Source organism: Eptatretus burgeri, chromosome 1 (genome assembly GCF_056783735.1).
Source record: "Eptatretus burgeri isolate ZD-2024b chromosome 1, Ebu_testis_v1, whole genome shotgun sequence".
NCBI lineage: Eukaryota > Metazoa > Chordata > Myxini > Myxiniformes > Myxinidae > Eptatretus > Eptatretus burgeri.
In genome coordinates, this window is record NC_140961.1 from 94792499 (window position 1) to 94814240 (window position 21742).

Below are 21742 nucleotides of genomic sequence, written 5' to 3' on the forward strand. Positions count from 1 at the left end.
CGAACCAACCAACATCTCGCGAGATGTTGGTTAGTTCGTTGTTGTGGAGATCTCGCGAGATCTCCAGAGCGATGGCTGAAACAATGCGGTGAGATGAGTACATATATAATTATGTTGTGATAGTTTAATATAGTTACTGTACATGGCGAACAATGAATTGTGAGACCAAATTTTGAACGCCGAGTGCTCGTATCGATATTAAACCGTCAGATTTGTCCAACCCATCCACGGAATCGAACTTTAAGTTGCCTCTTGCTTCCGATTTTGGCGTTTTCAAAGTCATTGGTTTAATTGTTTAAGGTTTCTTGTACTCTCAGCAAAATGTTAATCGCAAATGCAATTTATGGAGGAGAACTTCTGGGGACAAGTGAGCACAACGTCGTGTGTGCGACGATGTTGTTGAGGGTTGGAGTTCGGGATACGAGGGTCAGGTTGTTCGATTCCAGGAAAGCGAACTTTGAGGGGAAGCGGAGAGTCCTGCGTGCTGTGGATTGGGGAAAGCTGATGAGAGGACAGGGAAATGGGTAACCTTGAAGGAGTGACTGTGCAGAGTGACTGTGCAGGGTGACTGTGCAGGGTGCAGGGTGACTGTGCAGGGTGCAGGGTGACTGTGCAGGGTGCAGAGTGACTGTGCAGGGTGACTGTGCAGGGTGCAGAGTGACTGTGCAGGGTGCAGAGTGACTGTGCAGGGTGACTGCAGGGTGCAGGGTGCAGAGTGACGGTGCAGAGTGACTGTGCAGGGTGCAGAGTGACTGTGCAGGGTGCAGAGTGACTGTGCAGGGTGCAGAGTGACTGTGCAGGGTGCAGAGTGACTGTGCAGGGTGCAGAGTAGGTATATTACCGTGAAGTGTGAAGCCAGAGAGAGGCAGAAAGAGACCAGAGTGGTTGAGTGGTGAGGTAAGGAGCGGTGAGGTGAGAAGTGGTGAGGTAAGGAGTGGTGTGGTGAGGTAAGGAGTGGTGAGGTAAGGAGTGCTATTTATGACAAGCAGAAGGCATTTATTGCCTCTGCCACCGAAGATGGACGGAGGTGATGTTTTCACCCCCGTTTGTCTGTCTGTCTGTCTGTCTGTCTGTGTGTGTGCAGGATATCTCAAAAAGTTGTGGACGGATTGGGATGAAATTTGGTGGACAGGTTTGTTGTGTGATAAGGACAAATTGATTCGATTTTAGTGAAGATCTGAAGCCAGGCCCAGATATGAGAATTATTTAATTTTCCAAGTGATTCTTCACCATTGACAGGGCCAATATATATATATATATATATATATATATATATATATATATATATATATATATATATATATATATATATATATATATATATATATATATATATATATATATATATATATATATATATATATATATATATATATGACTCCATCAGTCAATTGGTTTAGAACACCCCCATTTTTCCAGTTTTTAATGAAATTTAAGCAGTTCAAGTCCAATGAATAACCTGAAATGGTACAAAGCTAAGCGGTAAACTGCCAGAGGTTTAAAAAGAAAAACAGTTTAGGTTACCAAAAACTGAAAAAATTATAAATTTCAGAGTTGTTAAAAAAGGCCTTTTCAGAGAACAGGTAATGGGTTAGCAACTGCAGCTGTTCTGCAGCAACAGAAGTAAATTAAGCCCTGAAAGTTGATGCAAACAATTCCTACAGGTGTCCCAACTTTTGTTGATAAGTTACAAACTCTCTGTCTGTATAAAAGCAGTGTTGGAACAGAATGTGTTGCTGCACCTCTGAAACATTATTTGGACAATATTGCTCTGCAGGAAGTAGTATATCGCGATCATAATGGCGAGAAAAAGACATTTAACGAAGGAAGACAGACAGACCATTACAACCCTTAAAAGTGTAGGTCTTTCCTTTAGAGAAATTGCAAAGAAGCCAAGGGGCCAGTGAGTACAGTTTCCTACACCATCAAAAGGCACTTGGAAACTGGAGGAAACTCTACCAGGAAGAGGTCTGGCAGACCCAAAGGCACAACACAATCAGAAGACAAGTTTCTGAGAGTCAACAGATAGACGTTGCGTGATAGGTGGCTCACAGGACCAGCAGCTTCAAGCACAGCTTAACACTGGTTGAAGTAAGGAAGTCTCACTTTCAACTGTGAAGAGAAGACTTCGAGCTGTAGGTTTGACAGGTCGAGTGGCAGAAAGAAAGCCATTGCTAAGATGGCAAAATAAGAAGAAGAGGCTTGTCTGGGCCATGAAGCACCACCAGTGGACGACTGAAAACTCGAAGAAGGTCTTATGGACCGATGAATCAAAATTTGAAATCTTCGGTTCATCACGCAGGGTTTTTGTACACTGTCGAGTAGGCGAAAGGATGGTTCCTCAGTGTGTGACACCAACTGTCAAACATGGAGGAGGAAACATGATGATCTCTTTTTCTGGATCCAGAGTCAACAACTTGCACAGAGTGACTGGCACCCTGAACCAAGAGCGCTACCACAGCATTTTGCAGCGCCATGCAATACCCTCTGGTCTACGCCTAGTTGGTCAGGGGTTCATCCTACAGCAAGATAACGATCCAAAACATACCTTCAGGCTATGTCCGAACTACCCCAGAAGAAAAGAACAAGATAGTTGGCTTCAAATCATGGAATGGCCACCACAGTCTTCAGACTTAAACCCCATCGAGCTGGTTTCGGATGAACTGGACAGAAGGGTGAAAGCAAAGCAACCGACAAGTGCAACACATTTGTGGGAACTTCTGCAACAGTGTTGGGAAGAACTTTCCGAACAATATTTAATTTCCACTGAAGAAAGAATGCCACGAGTATGTTCGGCTGTTATATCCACAAAAGGTGGCTACTTTGATGAGTCAAAAATTTAGATTAAATTTTGTTCAACAAAACTATTCCATGATTTATTTTTTATCTGCAATTGTTTATTTGTTCCATGCTGTAATTTCAGGCTACATTGAAACATTAAACTGCTTAAATTTCAGTAAAAACTGGAAAAAGGGGGTGTTCTAAAACTTTGGACCGATGGAGTATACAAATACATCTCAAAAAGTTGTGGACTGATTCGGAAGAAACTTGGTGGATGAGTTGGTTTGGTGACAGGAACAAGCTGATGATATTTTAGTTCAGGCACGAGTGCAGATCTGACCTTTCAGCGGGATACAAAACGTGAAGTGTTCAGCCTGGCGGAGGTATGCACGCTACCGAGTGCCGTTCTTGTTTTAAAATAAAGTTTTACAGTTGTCTGCATGTCGTGTGGAAAGGAGAGTGAGGGTAAGGTGTTGGAAAGCTCGATGTGCCCCAATGACTTATTTCTGCATTGAAGTTCCTTTCAAATCCTTGTAAATAAATTTGGACATTAATTCCGATAAACTTTCCAATGTCATTTTCCTGCTTTCAAACAACCCGATCTCCGAACGTCTCTTTGGATTCCATCAAAGTCGCTCATCTCTGGACGTGCTTCTGCTCCTCTCTCAGTAATTTTTGGATGCCCTCAATCTCAAGCAAGAGGTTAGGAACGTCTCCCTGGACTTCTGGGACATTCAACACGGTTTGGTATCCTGCTTTGTGTGGCATCGTGAACTAACAAGTGAACTTCAAGGTCTCACCATCTGCCATGACCTATTCTGGACTGCACAAGTAAAAAAAAAAAAAAAATGAAAAAGCTGGCCTCCGAAGCCAAACGCAGACTGGCCATCCTCCGTCGATCCACGTCTTTCTTAGCAAATCAGAGCAACTCATTGCTTTTTAAAATAATTTGGGCTGCATCACCTGATCTCTGATAAAAATTCAAAGCTGGGTTAAAAGTTTGCTTTGAGTCACGCTTTTTGGCCACACTTAAAGCCCTGGAACCGTGTATGAGATGACTTGTAACTTTCCTTTTCCCACATAGCAATTGATCCAGGCTCTCAGAATTTGAAAATTCAGCCCTGATAACAAGCTTGTGACAGAACCACTAACATATCTTGTTCTACACGATAACAGTGAATTTGTAGATTTGTTTGTTTGTTTGTTTTATATTATGCTTCAAAAACTAAAAAAAAAAAATTGAACCAAATCAAACCAAATTTTGTATGTTGTCTGAGGGTGCCCCAAGTATGGTTTTTGTCAGGGTATCATATCTGGGGGTTCAAGGTGGGGTGGGGTGGGGAGGGGGGAAGACTCCAATTCTCTATTTAAGTGTGTATCGTATAGCTCCCCCGGTGGTATCCAGTGTGACAAATTATCTTTTTTCTTGTACAAAGAAAGTTCAAACAACATGACTGTGATGTTGAAATCTAAGTGAGAATAATTCGAAATTTTCAAAATGGTTCATTTCACTCATTTTAAAAGGAGGTTAAAACGAAAGCAAACAAAAGGAGGTGTTCATTTACTAAGGCCTAAGTCACATATGCCATGGCGGCCGTGGGGTCTCCAAAATATACGGCCACTAGCAATTATACGGTGGCCGCAGTATTTCCACGGTCACACAATGTAGCAGTCATATGTTTTTATTTTTCGGGTAGCCGCACGGCGTATTTATAAATTGTGGAGACTGAAAACGTGGGGGTGCCGTACGGTCGTTGATTTGATGTCGCACGGTGACCTTAGGGCGTTCCTGCGGCGGCCATATAATTTTCAAGGCAGATGCAAGGCCTCCGCAGGGGGGCCCTAAGGCGAACGTGCGGCCAGACGGACAGTAACGAGTGGGTTCTTTTTTTTTTCTTTTTTTTTTTAAACCAGTTCTTTTGTTTCGGCTTGTCAAATTGCTACGGCGGACGTAGAAATGAAAAAGGTTATAACTCCGCACTATAATTCCACGGCGACTCTACGGCCTGTAAAATATAGCCATACGGCGTAGGGCCACCCTGAGGCCACCTTAGAAACTCTGCGGCCGCCGCACGTTTCTGTCAATTGTACGGCCGCCGTATCCTTGCCGTAGAGCAAATGTGACTTAGGCCTAAGCAGCTAGCCTATTGCTTGCCGAGCCAGCCATTCCTCATCAACAGTTTCAAATGGAGTGCTTAAGCCACTTGGTGAGCACTCCAAGTTACTTTGTAACTGAACACACCCCAGAGCTTCACAGCGAAGCGGAAGTGATTTTTTTTTTCTCCTACCGCCATATATTGTTACGAATCTGGAAGCCTTGTGCACACAGACAGACAGCCGTCCCCTATAGCTCAGTTATATCGGTAAGTGTGTGTTTCTAGTTAGGGTCCCGTCCCTAGTCTAGTGGGAATTGGATGTTCATGCGCTGCGGAGTTATTTTGATCGTTAGGATTTTTATAACAACACCAACACTGACGACATCTGCCTTCGCACCCTCCACCATCCTCCACCGGCACCATTGCACACGTGCGTGTCAGCACGTACGTCGGCGCAGCCCACGCAGGACCATATTCCTCTCCTCGTTTGAAGGGCGGTCGGCCGCAATGGCCGTCACGCTCCCCCCCCCCTTGGTCCAATCAGCGGACATGGCGCCCCTATCGGCCAATGGACGATGAGCGGATCAGAGCCTGGGCGGTCCTTTGCAAGAAGGTGGAGCCGTGATACGCGGTCCACCCAATGAGAACTGGCCACGCATGAGCGGACCGCGCCCGAGAAGGACGACGAAGAAAAGGAGAACAAATAGTTTACGCCCGGTCTGCTCGACGCTGGTCTGGTTGCATCTCACTGGCGCTTATTCTGGTCTCGTCCTGTCGCCGACGTCTGCTCTCGTCTCGTCGCCAACGCTGGGCTGGTCTGGTCCCATCTCGCTGAAGCTGGTCTGGCCTCATCTCGTCGCTGGCGCTGGTCTGCGTCTGGCTGCCCTGGTCTGTCTTCTGACGACTGGAGCTCCGGGAAGTTGTGAACGTTCAGCCGTGCGGCCGCGGCCAGGTGGCCAGCCACGTTCTCGTCCCTCAGCTCGACTTCCCTCCGAGCTGAAGGAATAATAAAGACCTCGAGGTCCATCTCTTTTCTTTGGGTGTGTGTCTGTGTGCGGGCCTGTCTTGTCGAAGTAGAACTGGTTAAGTGCTTTTGCTGTACATTATTTGCATCCTTTATAGTCGGTTTAACTCTGCCCTTTTTGTGTCCATTACCACTATTGTAAATAAATATTCCTTTTGTTGAATGTTTCAGCTCGTCTTTGTCCTTTCCTTAATTTTCTTAGCACGGTGCGTGTTGGGGAATTAAAAAGGCCGTTGTTGCCGTAGTTGTGTGCATTTGGACCGACGGGACCTCGGTAACCATCCGCTCGGGTTACGCACGGGTCGATCGCGGGTCGAGCACGGTTACGGCTCGTCCAGTTCGAGCTCCGTCGAGGGTGTGAATACTCGGTAGTTCGCGACGTGGGCCTCTAGGTATTTTGAAGTTTGGCAAATAACCCTGTGTCCACACGGTTGTTTTATTGACGATTCACGGTCCTTTAAGCCGGAAGGGACCCGTACCTTCGGAGTTATCCGAGGGTGATGATCTGAATTCTGGGTGTTCGATGGAGCCGACTCTACTGCTCCATCTAGCAGTCGTACTCGCAGCTGATACCCGGCCCACAACAATATAAACAGCAAGGTTGGCTGATGACGATGGGTCGCAGGATGTCCTCGAGGTACGCACACTCACCCCTAATCTGTGTTACCTAGGTTTGAATCTCTGCCCAACTACACACTATCATCCCAAGGTTTCACAGGCTCGGTGATTCATCCATGTTAAATAGGCATTCTGTCTGGTAGCATTCATTGGTGGATGTTAAAGATCCCATGAGGAGGGAAGTTCGCACCTTGGCCTCAATGAACATTCCTCAAACTGGCATCCTGGCCAAATTCCGAATTCATGCCCTAACCTTAGTCGAACGTCAGACCTGGTTAGCTGGTTTTTGAAAGACTTGAGTCGAGCTTCACCTGACCAACTCCACAAGAATGTGGGAATAATTGTGGCTGACATTGAGAAGAAGAATAAGAAGAAGAAGAAGAAGAAGAAGTTGGCGAACAAAGGTGATATTTGCTGACTTCCAAGCAGATGAAAGATGTCTATGGGCAACTGATTGGGTGAATATCCATCAGTGCAGCGACATGTAAAAATGCACCGTTTCTCTACAGGACTGTATATATATATATATATATATATATATATATATATATATATATATATATATATATATATATATATATATATATATATATATTATAATGGTTTTGGAAATGTACCCCGGGGTAGAGCATACATGACTCGTAGGAGACCTAAGAATGAGTTATTTCATTAGTTTATGTGCAAGTTGACCTTTTCCCCTTTTCTCGGGGTTTTGGGGGGGGGGGGAGTGCATGTGTTGAGGTTGGTTTGTGTATCCCCGGTGTGATGTCTTTCCTCACGCGCCTGGCTACTTTCAGTCCTTCTTTCAACACAGCATCGCTCAATTCAACAACCCCTCTTTCATCCCGCCTGTCTTTCTTTCAACCCTGCAGGTTCATTCTCGTCCTTCGGTGCATCTGTATGCCTGGTGTTGGCTTAATGTTTGGTGTTGTGGGCTTGGGATCCCACTCTTCTGTTGAATTGATACCAGGTGGGGTCGACTCTGCCTGTCATCCTTCCGAGGTCGGCAAAATGAGTGCCAGTATCCTGTGGCGGAGTGGTGACCCGTCCAAGATTGTTCCCAATAGCCAAGGAGACTGCTTCAGCAGCACCAATGCTCTGCACAGAGTATGGTCCCAATGGATGGATGCATGGATGGATTGATGGTGTATCTGTCTTCCTCACCATTTAAATCCACACATTCTTTTATTATTTACCACCAACCACCCGTCGTTCACCGTAAACAATTGATCCTTCGGACCGGGACTAAATTACTTTCCCACATTCTTCCTTCCCTGTACTTCCTCCATTCTTCTTTTGTTGCATTTCACATATTCATGGCACAAAGCACAACACTTGTTGTATTTGTGGAACATTGCGATGCTTTTCCCATTGGCTGGTCTCATTGGTCCGCATCCGATGGGGGGAGTGTCCATGATGCAGCTCTGCTGTGCCTTTTGCCTGTAAATAATGTGCTTTTCACCATTTCTTGCTTGTTTGTGTGTATTGATTGTTGTTTTTTCTTTCAAATCTGTCTCGGTTATCCTTTCCTCCATTGGTCTAGCATAGTCCACTTGTACGCAATAAAGTATGGTGCTTCTTGCATGCGAACAGTATGTACAGTACAAAGGACGTTTGCGTGTGGAGGGAGACTGGGGGTGCCTTCCGCATCTTTCGCACACGGAGGGCAGGGTGAGGGCTGTGTTGAAAGGCTCCCTCTGGGACAGCCAACTTTTCTACAAGCTGCATCGTGGGCATGCCCCCATCAGATGTGAACCAATGAGACTGAGGCTCGCGCGAGTGGAACGGAGAAAGCCATGTCCTATGAGGAGAAAGGAGCCCAGAGTGTGGATGGGACAGAGTCTCCTCAAAGCTTGGCATGGGAGGAGCAGAAAGAAGGCCAGAGTGTGGAGGAGAGAAGGAAGGAGGACAGAGTGCTGAGGAGAGCAAGAAGAAAGCCCAGAAGGAGTTGACCTCATGCTCGACCACCTCCAAACCTGGTGTTGGCTTAGCAGTTAGGGTGGTGGCTTGAGATCCTAGGGTACTGAGTTCAAGCCCAGTTTCCGCTGAATTAACACCAGGGGATTGACTCAGCCTGTCATCCTTCTGTGGTCGGTGAAATGAGTACCAGTGTGTACTGATAATCGGAGCACTGCATCAGCGGCATATCCGCGCTCCTAACCAATGATGTAACCAGCAGCCAAAAGGCTGCACACAAAGGAAACGGGGTATTGACGTATTTATTAAATCTGGTATTGGTGGGGTGCAAGAATAATTGGCCAATTGGCCTCCTCCTGCGCATAATTTCCTTGATTCCTTGAAATCCTTGTGAAAATAAGATTGTCTGAGAATACGTTGTTGTGGTTCTGTGAAACCGTCACTCCCCTAGGCTATAGCATACAACATCTAACCATTCTGAAAACCATGACAACACCATTATAAAAATCACTACATCCATTCAAGTTCACTTATCTCACCATAACCGCAACAACGCCTCAACCACCTCACCATAACCGCTACAACGCCTCAACCACCTCACAATAACCACTACAACGCCTCAACCACTTCACCATAACTGCTACAATGCCTCAACCACCTCACCATAACCGCTACAATGCCTCAACCACCTCACCATAACCGCTACAACGCCTCAACCACCTCACCATAACCGCTACAACGCCTCAACCACCTCACCATAACCGCTACAACGCCTCAACCACCTCACCATAACCGCTACAACGCCTCAACCACCTCACCATAACCGCTACAACGCCTCAACCACCTCACCATAACCGCTACAACGCCTCAACCACCTCACCATAACCGCTACAACGCCTCAACCACCTCACCATAACCGCTACAACGCCTCAACCACCTCACCATAACCGCTACAACGCCTCAACCACCTCACCATAACCGCTACAACGCCTCAACCACCTCACCATAACCGCTACAACGCCTCAACCACCACAACTGCTATGAACGCAGCAACCACAGTCACTACCCCTGACGCCCACCACTATCCTTTGAAGATATTGGGGAACCATGGATGCTACCAACCATTTCAGATGCTTGTGTTTGGCACATTCTAGCATGTAGCTTGAAGCGCAAGTATGCGTTGGAATCCGTTTAACATCGCCGAGATAGCACGAGCGCTTTGCTCAATCGCAACCCTCATTGGGTGTCCAGCGCACCTTCATGGCCAGAAAGTCCCCCCAGAAACCCGCACCCTCTGTTAATCTCGGAGTTCCTTCACATGCCAGAGTTGAGAAGCCAATGAGGCCATCTTTGGTGTTGGGCAATGGGGTCGCTAGAGAACACCTACCAACTGCCCTGATCCGACTTTGGACTCCTCCCTCACCAGATGTCTATAAAGTACCCTGCAAAGGAGTTGTAGCAGTTCAGTTCAGTTCTCTGCTCTTGGTTCTGAGTTCTGGGTTGTTGAAGAGAAGGACACTTTTGGCTTGGTCGTCGGTGTGGGGTGGAAGGTGGAGTTGAACATGTGGAACAAAGCGCTGGGTGGGCGAGCGAACAAAGCTCCAGACCGATCACAGTTATCAGACCATTAGCAGTTACACATACAGACTTTCTTTCACTTCATTTTTCGGCTATCTTCTCACACATTCTGTCTCTTATCTTGTCTATTTTGCTGAGGACACAAAAGAGCGATCAGAGCAACCCCACAGACACGCACCTCTTCCCATTTTTCCTTCTCTGCATCTCATCTACTTTCCATTGCACCTCATCACACCTCACATCACACACCTTAGACAACCCCATTTTTCTTCCCCCCCCCCAAAGCGACTGGGAAGCATGAGCCCATTGGCCGTGCCAGGTACAATAGAGGTCAACTTCTCGTACTTCTCGCTCTCGCTCTCTCTGATGGTGCCTGTCTTGTATAGTATAAAGTGAAGGTTGTAGAAGTTCTTTATATTGGTAGAAGTCTGCACTGTTTCCTTTATTGTGTTTTTGTAAATATTTCCATGCCCCTTTTGCTAAATTTGTTGTTATAAATTGTTTGTGTTATAAATGCACCCAGCTTGTCCTGTCTTTTACTCCATTGTTCCAGCAAAGTCCGCACACAAGTTTGGCTGGGAAGTTCTGCCCTACGTAATTTGCTCTCATTAGCTGGTGCATACTCGCAGCTCCGCTCATCTGTACCTGATCCAATGAGTAATTAGAGTACGCATCGAGGGCACGAAACCCCCCCCTCCCTCCTCTCCCCTTGGTGCGGCCGTTCACAGGAAACGTATCACGTTTAGTAGTGTAACCCTGCCAGGATTGGCAGCACCAATCGGTGTTAGCAACCCGCTGGCGCGTGGAGCTATCTGTGGCCAACAGCCTCAGGACCGGGCATTTGGGAAGGACCCGAGTGCTTACCCTCGTGGCGAGCCTCGAACCTTGGATCCGCAACAACGTGCTAGGGTTAACTCTGCTCTTCTGTGCCTTTTGCCTTTCCCTGTGAATAATGTGCTTTTCACCATTGCTTGCTTGTGTGTGTGTAAATAAATAGATTGTTCATTGTTCTTTCAAATCTGTCTTGATTGTCCTTTCCTCCATTAGTCTAGCATAGTCCACAAGTATTGTTAGCTGGGAAGTTGTAACCCACCTATTGGCTCTAGACGTTAGCCGGTGCGTGCGTGGTAGCTCCGCTTGGCTGTACCTGATCAAGTACGATAAGACAAGTTCAGTACTTATAGAAAGTCTACACATCCTTTCAAAATTTTCACCTTTTGTTGCCTTATAGCCTGGAATTAAATTGCATTAAATCAGACTTTTCCCCACATTTATTTACACATCATAACCCACAACTTCCAAGTGAAAAACAAATTCTACAAATTTCAGAAAATTAATTAAAAATACAAAACGAGAATACCTTGGTGGGATGTGTCCACCCCCTTATAATAGCAATTGTAAATTAGCTCAGGTGTAACCAATCACCTTCAAAATCACACACAAAGTTAATTGGCCTCCATCTGTGTTAAATTGTAGTGATTCTGATTTATTTCAGAATAAAATCAACTGTTTCTGTAGGTTTCCTCTGCTGGGTAGTGCATTTCACAACAAAGACTCAACAATGAGCACTAAGGAGCTTTCAAAAGACCTCTGGGATAAAGTTGTGGAAAGACAGATCAGGGGATGGAGAAAAAATATTTCAAAGGCCTTGAATATTCCTTGGAGCACAGTCAAGCCAATCACTTAGAAGTGTAAGGAGTATGGTACCACCAAGACCCTGCTGAGATCAGGCTGTCCCTCCAAAATGGATGACCAAGCAAGGAGGAGACTGAGAGGCCACCAAGAAGCCAGTGGTAACTTTGAATGAGCTACAGCCCTGTATGGCAAAGGCTGGTCACTGTGTGCATGTGACAATAATATCCCAAGCACTCTACAAGTCTGGCCTGTACACAGTCAGGTGGCAAGAAGGAAGCCATTACTCAAAAAAGCCCACCTTGATTCCCATTTGAGGTATTCAAAAAAACCACTCCAGAGATTCTGAAGCCATGTGGCAAAAAGTTTTGTGGTCTGACAAAACCAAGGTGGAACTTTTTGGCCAAAATGCAAAACGTTTTGTTTGGTGCAAACCCATTGCAGCACATCACTTAAAGAACACCATTCCTACTGTGAAGCATGGTGGTGGCAGCATCTTGTTATAGGGATGTTTCTCATCAGCAGGGACTGGGGCACTTGTCAGGATAGAAGGGAAAACGGATGGAGCAAAATGTAGAAAAACCCCAGAGGAAAACTTGCTACCCTCTGAAAGAAAGCTGAAATTGGGACAGAAGTTCACCTTTCAGCATGACAACGACCCGAAGCATTCAGCCAAAGATACACTGGAGTGCTGAGGAACAAAAAGATAAATGTCCTTGAGTAGCCCAGTAAGAGCCCTGACCTAAATCCAATAGAAAATCTGTGGCATGACTTGAAGATGGCTGTCCATCATTGTTCCCCACGCAACTTGACAGAGCTTGAGCAGTTTTGTGCAGAAGAAATGGCAACGATTGCCCAAATCAAGGTGTGCAAAGTTGGTCGAGACCTTTCCCAACAGACTCACAGCTGTAATTGCTGTCAAACGTGCCTCCACCAAGTATTAACTCAGGGGGGTGGACATGTATCGAACAAAGATATTCTCGTTTTGTATTTTTAATTAATTTTCTGAAATTTGTAGAATTTGTTTTTCACTTGGAAGTTGTGGGTTATGATGTGTAAATAAATGTGGGGAAAAGTCTGAGTTAATGGAATTTAATTCCACGCTATAAGGCAACAAAAGGTGAACATTTTGAAAGGGGGTGTTGACTTTCTATAGGCACTGTACGTATAGAGTGCATGAGCCCCTCCTTGATCCTGCCAACCCAACGGAAAGGCTGCACATGAAGTAGTGAGAGCCCTGCCAGGATTGGTGGTACCAATTGGCATTTGTGGTTGACTAGCAACCCGCCAAGCCGTGGATTTATCCGCAGCTGCTGGCTTCAGGGCCATCTTGGGGCTCATCAGGGCAACATATCGCTGTTCCATCCACTTGGTCACTTTTGACTTTGCCTCACATGAACTGCTGTATGCCATTCGGGGTTGGCAGACATGACGCCGTCGTGACGTCACGGCATTGGTCCAACTCGGGAGAATTTAATAGTTTCAATTAATCGATATATTTGTATACCTATAGTGATGTGTGGATCTGTGGGTGGAACTATTGACTCCAGGTAAATGCTGAATCACAATGTCTGTGTATGGGTATCAGAAGTGGTGTGAATGCCAAACATGCAATTAAACATTCCACTCTGACCATTATATGAAGGAAACAGCCAAAGGGAGAACACTTGAATGAGTTAAACACACAATGACAGCTTTGAAGGATGGAAGCTCAGTCTGTTTGTATTTGACAAGCCATAAATGCTTTTCAGTTTTGTCAAGCGGTATATACATATGATCTACTGCTCATATTCCTGCAGTTTTAAAAATTATACCTTTTTTATTATCGGCAAAAACATGTGAATCATTATATAATTATTATTTTGTTTATTTTGAGATTGCTTTTGTTCATGTCTCTTTGATGCACATTTCCAATGTTTCAACATCATCAAATGTACACTTTGTACTGCAGAGCTACTCCTCCATCTCAGGTGTTGCATGACCAAGGGGAAGAAGAGAGTTTGTGTTTCCAGGTGAGTCTTTGTTGCACCTCTATGCACTGATTCACTATATGACTACAACATTGCAGAGGAGCCTTGAGGAAAACAGTTTTGCTTAAAGAATTGCCTGCAACACATGACGTCACTTGAGTGTGAGGACTTGTGGCAATAATTTTAATCGTTAGTTTCTTCAGGAAGAGTGAAGTTGGCTGATTATATAAGAGTTTAGGCAGTCAGCTTTTTCACGTGCCGTGTCAGCTGCACGGCCATTTGAGGTAAGGGAGGGGATGGAGGGGGAACATAAACCAGAAATACTCAACTAGACACCACCAGGATTTGGAGGAGGGAGAGAGGTTTGAGAGTTCAGACTTGAGATAAGAAAGATGTTGTTTTCTGGCTCTCCTGAGGGCAGACACACACTTGTTCTGAGCTTTGTGGAAGGAACTGAGATTGCCTTCACTTGGATTAGCCTTCCATGAGGCAAAGACAAGTTGTTTCAGGGCAACTGCAAAACAAAAATATGAGTACCAACTTGCTGGGATGATTGAGCTATTCCAGGATCCTGCGTCGGAGTGGCGATCCGTCCAGGATTGTGCCCAATAACCTAGGAGACTGCTTCGGCAGCACCAACGCTCTGTCCAGAGTATGGTCCCAATGGATGGATGGAAATGCAGGTGAGATATGAAGATTGGTAAACCAACCCCATATTTTGACGAGATGTTGCAGAGGTATCGTACTTACCTTTGAGCTGTCGAGTCTGGGTTTGATTATTATCGACCCTACTATAAAATGTCAGATTGGTGCTTTGCAAGATTATTTGCAACACAAAGTGTGCTGCCCCTTGGATGGATGTTGTGCTTGGGATCTGACTGCTAGCATTATCTGGTGGACAGTAATGATTCCACGGTCTTGCAAAGAAGATTAGGCACATTATTGTGGCACACTAGGCCAAATACAAATTCCTACCCTGTGAACCAAAGACTTCCTTGCTTGACGTTCGGCATTTAAAAGGATAAGAGCACGAACAATCCTCATAGGTTGGCATGCATTGGAAGGAGGAAATTCCGACTTAGGAAATGCCCTGCTGAGTGCGTTGTGACAGCGGCGCCATTATTGTGACATCACCGGTGCCCAGAGTGTCCCGGGAAATGACACTCCACCCTATCTCCTCCCCAAGCTCAGTGGCTTTGTTTGGCTCATCTAACTGTGTGTGTGTCCGTGTGTGTCCGCGTCCACCTCACTACCTACCTTAGATGTTGTTAATAATGAGTGAATACAAAATGCAGGTTGCAATAAGTGGTCTGGTTGGCTCAGATATTCCTTGACAGGAGGTTACACATGTCCTGCCTGCTGTCTCAATGTGTGTGTCTTTTGTGCGGTCACCAGCTCCAACATTAAAGACAAATTCATGCACCCAGGTGTTGAGATGTCACGTGTGAACACCCATCTTCGGCTCGGAAGGACAACCATAACACAACACATCGTGAACATGAGAAAGACATCATATGGATCCCGATCGCCACTGGACATGCACTCTGTCTTTCAATCACAGTTGGAAAACTGAGCATCTGTCTCTGCGTTGTGTTACTTCATTAAAAAAAAAAAATTAGTCGTGAAATTTGTCCATTTTCACTTGGTTGGTTTGATTGACATACTGCGAAATCGTTTACTACATGGAGTCCCTCAATACCAATTTTATGAAACCTGGTTGGCCTGATATTGAGAGATTCTAATGAATGAAGTGCATATGAGGGGATTTAAAAGATTATAAGCCAGCAGCATCACAAAACTCATCCACCACCAGGAAAGATGTGAAATGCACGATGGAAACTACAGAGAATAAAATTAAATAAATCTGTGCTGACACCTGCTTGGTTGGGGATAATTGTTTTGACCATTATCTGGCATGCAGTCCTATCGATATTCTTCTCTTGAAACTGTTGGTAAACCTACATTTGCAAATCCTTTGTATTTTGTTCAAAAACCAATTGGAGTCCATGTAAAGTATTATTTCTTTACGAGGCCAAAGCATTTGTGCATTCTCCTGATGGACTTGTCAAAGCACCAGCCACATGGGTCAAGATCATCATATTCAGAAGGTGTCAGCAACAGACCCGGCATCAAATTATTCCGTTGAACCAGGGTTAACTGAGGTCACACCGAAGAACGTTGAACACACTCATACTGTGATTGAAGCTTCACCGGGACTTGAATAATTATCAGTCGTTACTGAATCCTTTTACATTGCTGTTCGTGTCACCACTGCTTGGGAAGAAACTAGCACAATTGAAATGCCCAAAGAAAAGGGAAATATGATCTGACACAGAGTGTGTCGGAGAAGCTGAAGTTTTTAGTGCCGGAGGAGCCACAAATCTGAGTGTGATGTGGAAGCACAGGTAAAGAACATCCATCAAGCGACGGACGAATTGAAGATGAAGTTCAACTGTTATGACCTTGGAAGCGAGAAGGTCAAAGCGTTGACAGTTGCACCCATGTCCCGGACATTTTGAAGATCAGCGTAAGAGTTTGGAACGATAACTGTGCACGTGTTACGAATGGCTCAGCAGCTCCAAGAGGAGAAAGGTCTACCTTTCTCATCCCAATCCAATAACAGGGAGAACTTTAAGCAAAGAGACAGCGGCCAAAATCTGGAAGTTATATGCGAGAGAGTACACTATGTCAAACGACTGGTGCCAACCAGCTCAAACCCAGACATAAGCTAACGAGAACAAAAGCAGAGGCGCCTTGTTCTTTGCCACCTCAAATGGGGTATTCCAGTTCTCCCACATTGAGAACACTCGATCCAAAGTCGCATCTTCACAAAATTTGCCGAACTTTGGTGAAAGGAGTGTCTTGGTTGGAATCGGTGGAATAGTGCATGCGCGTGTGCATGCGTACACACATCATATCAGAATGTGAAAATGCTAGTACTGGGGGCAAAGCTGCATTGGTTGGCTGCAGAACAAGATGTTCCTTTCCAACATGATCTGTAATTTTTGGGAAAGTGCCAGTGCAACTCGCCATCACTGGATTACATCCCTTGGAAGAGTAAACGTGTCCACCTGTCAAAGGTTTTCAAGACCTTCTGACAAATGCATTCAGACAAGGCATTGTGGATCATGGATGAGATCAAATTTTGTAAATATTGCTGTGCTTAATTTTTATACTTCGCACTATCACTGTGATGTTTTCATCTTTTGACTTGTTTGCATAGGAGCGTACCTCTCAGGCGAGCCCCGTTGAGCGGGAGAGAGATTGTGAAGATGGTGCTGGAGATGGAGAGGGGGATCATGGAGGTGATGGTACAAGGAATTTAGGCTCAGTAGAGTTTCAGTGTGCCACCTGCCTGAAGTGGTTCAAAGCTGACAGCTTCAATTTAGACACCGGGTAAGGAGATGATAATGGTCCATTCACGGGGCATAAGGTTTATCCAGTAATTTATTTTTCACCAAATGTTGATCGAAAGATATGTTAATCGTTGTGGGGGAAAAAGATGAGGAAGTAATCTTTTGAGCATGAGCCCTTCTTCAGAGAGAGAGAGATGAAAATTGAGATAAGGTGTGTGTGTGTGTGTGTGTGTGTGTGTGTGTGTGTGTGTGTGTGTGTGTGTGTGTGTGTGTGTGTGTGTGTGTGTGTGTGTGTGTGTGTGTGTGTGTGTGTGTGTGTGCGCGCGCGCGCATGCTCCTGAAATGATAGCCTCGAAGCATGCGTCCTCACTTGTGAGCTGTTGAGCTCGAGTTGAAATCTCGACACGGTGATAAACTGTCACCCTGGTGTTTCACAGGCAAGAAAATGCATCAGTGTGAACCGTCCATCGGATCGACATTAAGCTGGGTGTCCTGTCTGCTCGCATTATTTGGTGGATGTTGAAGTTCCCACAGTTTTCCTTGTGAAGAGTAGACACGTTATCGCCAGCACCCGAGCTCTATTCCAAATTCCTGACGCTTTCAATTGAACGTCAGACCTGGCCAACTGGTTCTTGAAAAGCACAGGCATAAAACTTACCCTGGGCAACCCACGAGAAGCAGTGAATAATTTGGGCCATCAAATAAGTCACAGTCGAGATATGTGGGATGGAAGGGAGGGGATCAGGATGACCTCAGTAATGGAGGGATGGGTATGGATGTCAGGCTAAACAGGTCAAAGGAAGATAATTCTGTCTTTCAAAATCAAATGTCGGGAGAACGGGGTCAAGAGTCAGAAGCCCAAAGGAATTTCTGATGAAGGGAATTTCTTTGGAAGAAGGAAAGAAGATGTTTTATTTTAAAATGAGTTAGAATAATCTGAAAAATAAAAATAGGAATCAAGAAAAAGGGTAAAATTAAAGAAAAAATAAATAAATAAGAGGAGGAGGAAGGGTGTTGGGGGGGGGGGGTTAAAATATACCAAAATGTATGTGAATGTCATGTTAAGGGGAAAGGAGGATTTTTAAATAGGGAAGGGAGAAAATAAGTGAATGCAAGGAAAACTGAAACAAAATGTGGAGACGGAGAAATTGGAAAAATGAAAAACGAAATGAACTTTGAAGGAAATGATAACACGCCTTGATTCCATATGGCACAAGTGTGCCGAGTTTGAAATTTTTGCTCTTTGTGTTCCTTGTGTTTGTGGGTCTCTTCATTGCCATGGCAGAAGGAATTCCCATCTGCAGTGCCATGGTGGAGAGAAGCATGGGTCTCCTTTCGTGTCATGACATGATGGAGAGAGATTCAGGTCTCTGTAGCGCCAGCCAGTCACCACAAACTGTCATTGGTTGATAGAATGTCCTGGCAGGCTTAAGTGTCCTGCTGTTGGCTTCTTGAGGTCCTTGCTGCTGGTTCTGACCAATTTATTTTTTTCCTTTTTTTTTGGATGAATTGGTAGATAATTACCTTCACCACCAAAGGTGGATGGAGGTTGTGTATTCACTCACCCTTGCTTGTTTATGTGTTTGTTTGTTTCGCTGTCAGCAGGATATCTCAAAACTTTTTGGACGGATTCAGACGAAACTTGGTGTGCAGGTTGGGTGTGTGACAAGGGCGAATTGATTCGATTTTGGTGATGATCCGGATCTAAATACTAGAATCCTTTCAGCGATTCTTTACCATTGAGAGATGAGGCCAAAAACGATATGTAGCATGATATTTCAAAAAGGTTGGATGGATTCGGATGAAACTTGGTGGATGAGTTGGGTTAGGTCTATGTGACAAGAACAAGCCGATCAGATTTTGGTTCAGGTCTGAATGCAGGGCCGGCTTACCAGTGGGCTGCAAAACGTAAACTGTTCAGCCTGGCAGAGGTATGTGCTTTACTGAGTGCCATTCTAGTTTTCATTCTTAACTATCCTGTCATTGAACTGCAAATTAAAGAACCTGTCCGTACTTCCTCCACATCTTTCACTTCTGTTGCGTAATTTATGAAGTGTATAACTGGCTTCCACCAGGTGGCATTATGTGATGTACATTTATGTAGAGAGAGTTGGCATTCTCACCTCCAACCCCAAACCCTGGGGCCTATGATGTATTTATTTATTACTTACGAAATCTAAGGATTTCGAAGTATATTGATGACTTCCGTCCTGCGTGTGTGTGTGTGTGTGTGTGTGTGTGTGTGTGTGTGTGTGTGTGTGTGTGTGTGTGTGTGTGTGTGTGTGTGTGTGTGTGTGTGTGTGTGTGTGTGTGTGTGTGTGTGTGTGTGTGTGTGTGTGTGTGTGTGTGTGTGTGTGTGTGTGTGTGTGTGTGTGTGTGTGTGTAGGCACGATAACTCGAGAACGGAAGAAGCTATCAATGTCAAATTACACCACGTGATTCAGGAGGGTGATGGCTAGCTCTGATTAGATTTTAGTCAAAATCGGTCAAAGGTCACAGTGAGGTCAAACATTCGATTTTTGATGGTTTGGTACAGAATCATCGTAGAAACTTCTGGTTTGCGTCGCTACCTTCTCTAGAGACAGCTTTTATTAGACAAGGTCAGAGGTCAAGTTGACGATTTCATAAGTACCAGTGTATGTCTGCTTGTTTATTTATTGGTAACTGCCTTAAACCAACACCCCCAGTACAACCACAAGTTTTCAACTCATTCCATCCAGCAGTTCAGTTCTCGTAATGTTCCCAGTTCTGGGAATATTCATTTTATTTTACCGCCTAAAACCTCCACATGCAACCCTTTGCTACAACCAGCAGTTTTTAACTCTTCTGCTCAACGCTTCAGGAGTACCTTGGAGTCAAGCAAACACACACAACAGTATGATATAGTAGTTTGAGATTTCTTCCACTTTTATGATGTCAATGGTTTTTCTTAGAGTATTGGGGTATTTCATTATGACTTGTAATACCCCCTCACATCAGGTGGCACTAGTATGATACCTGTTTACATGGAGAGGATTGGGTTGCTCCTGCCACCCTAAACCCTTGTGCTATGAAATTATTTATTTATTTATTTTAAAAAACCAAAAAAAAAACCCTGATGCTGAACATGTCCTCAACTATTTCTGGTAGATTGGTGGCCATTTTAGTTGTACATAAATATGGGATAGCCCTTTAACTCCGTGCAGCAAAATTACTAAAACAACCGGGGCTATGATATTTTTTTTATCTTGTAGTTGTTTATAGTGTGATATGACAAAATCATTTGGAGATATTTGGCAATATGGAAGCATTATAAAGATATACAGATGCAAGAAGGCTGTTTGGCCCATCACTCCTGTGCCATATCCACCTCCGATTAATTTTTTAGCAATTTACTGATCTTCCAAGTACTACTCCCGTTTTTACCATAAACCAAATGTAACTTGACGTCTACACCCCTTTTGTTTTTAGCTTAAGCCATTTAATCCATTGGCAGGGAAATTTAACTCGCATATCCTATTAACCTCGAGATGAGAAATATAGCCAGAGCACTAGTACACAAGGGTCTACTCTTTTCAAACGATACCGTGGTATATATAACGTCGTCGTCTTCTTCTTTCGGCTGCTCCCGTTAGAGGTTGCCACAGCGGATCATTCGTTACGATCCGCATAATGATTTGGCACAAGTTTTACGCCGGATGCCCTTCCTGACACAGCCCTGGTTGCCTCTTACGACACTGTTATGGTACACCTATTTTAACCAGGGCATACACCCGGCCCAGTACACTGGTACTCACTTCGCCGACCTCGGAAGGATGACAGGCTGAGTCAACCTCCTGGTGTGTATTAATTCAAGCGGCCAACGGGGCTTGAACTCAGGACCTCTTGGATCCCAAGCCACTACCCTAACCACTACGCCAACATCAGGCTGGTATATATAGCGTCTACGACTTTAAAATGTCAACAGAACAGCTTCCTTTATGTCCACATCAGGACGAGCCATTGTTGTACTCATTGTGTAATGTCGTATTTGTTTTAAAATAAATATATTTTTGCCTCTCTTTGAGGTGGAATTAGTTGCTCAGCTCTTATATACAATTTCAGCTCTTCTTTAAATTGTTACAACATCTCTAAATCCAAGTGTTCCACATGTAAACAATAGAAAAGCAAAATGTAGTGAATGAGATGCAAACAATTCTGGTTTTATAAAATAAAATCTTGAACCCACAGGAACTGTCTACCTTTCATCACCAACTATGTGTTTCACTGCAATGGCTGCCATCATACTCGAAACACCTATTTTCTTCGCAAACAAGCCAGTAAGTTCAACACACAATTGTATACAAAGTTTGGCGACTGCTTGGATGTAGCTGTGGCTATGGGTGATTGTTTGCAAGTACGTGGATCAGTGGACATGGGTAGACATCTTGAGGGTACATGATTGTGTGAGAAATTTTGATGGGTGCATTGCTGTCCTTAAACACGATATTCGTAACCATGTCTTGTCCACAGATTTGAAAGAAATGTGTGTAACTACGCTTGCAAATCTCACGTGGCGGTCACGCTGCAAGGACAACCATCCAACGACTTTGTTTTCAAAAGACAAGGTATGTTGACTCTTGTGAATGATACATGTACATTCATCGTTGTGGTGGTGTTCCATTCTTACTCCTTGGATCTTTTAGAAGAGCAGGAAAATGTTTGTTTTGCAGCTGTAACATTATGAGCGAATAGTTTATTGTTCCTGAAAAACAAACCGTTTATTCTATGCCGGTTCGTCGTGCTTTTACA

At 44.6% G+C, this 21742-nt stretch overlaps 1 protein-coding gene across 1 annotated transcript in view; it reads left to right on the plus strand.

The window, feature by feature from the left end:
• ASH2L (ASH2 like, histone lysine methyltransferase complex subunit) overlaps nucleotides 1–21742 on the plus strand; it is a 66290-nt gene that overhangs the window by 41 nt on the left and 44507 nt on the right. The window contains exons 2-6 of the mRNA XM_085891948.1: nucleotides 50–88; nucleotides 13598–13658; nucleotides 16840–17012; nucleotides 21182–21270; nucleotides 21464–21558. Of these exons, the coding sequence (XP_085748074.1) occupies nucleotides 72–88; nucleotides 13598–13658; nucleotides 16840–17012; nucleotides 21182–21270; nucleotides 21464–21558 (435 nt within the window). The 5' untranslated portion in view covers nucleotides 50–71. The remainder of the gene's footprint in view (nucleotides 1–49; nucleotides 89–13597; nucleotides 13659–16839; nucleotides 17013–21181; nucleotides 21271–21463; nucleotides 21559–21742) is intronic.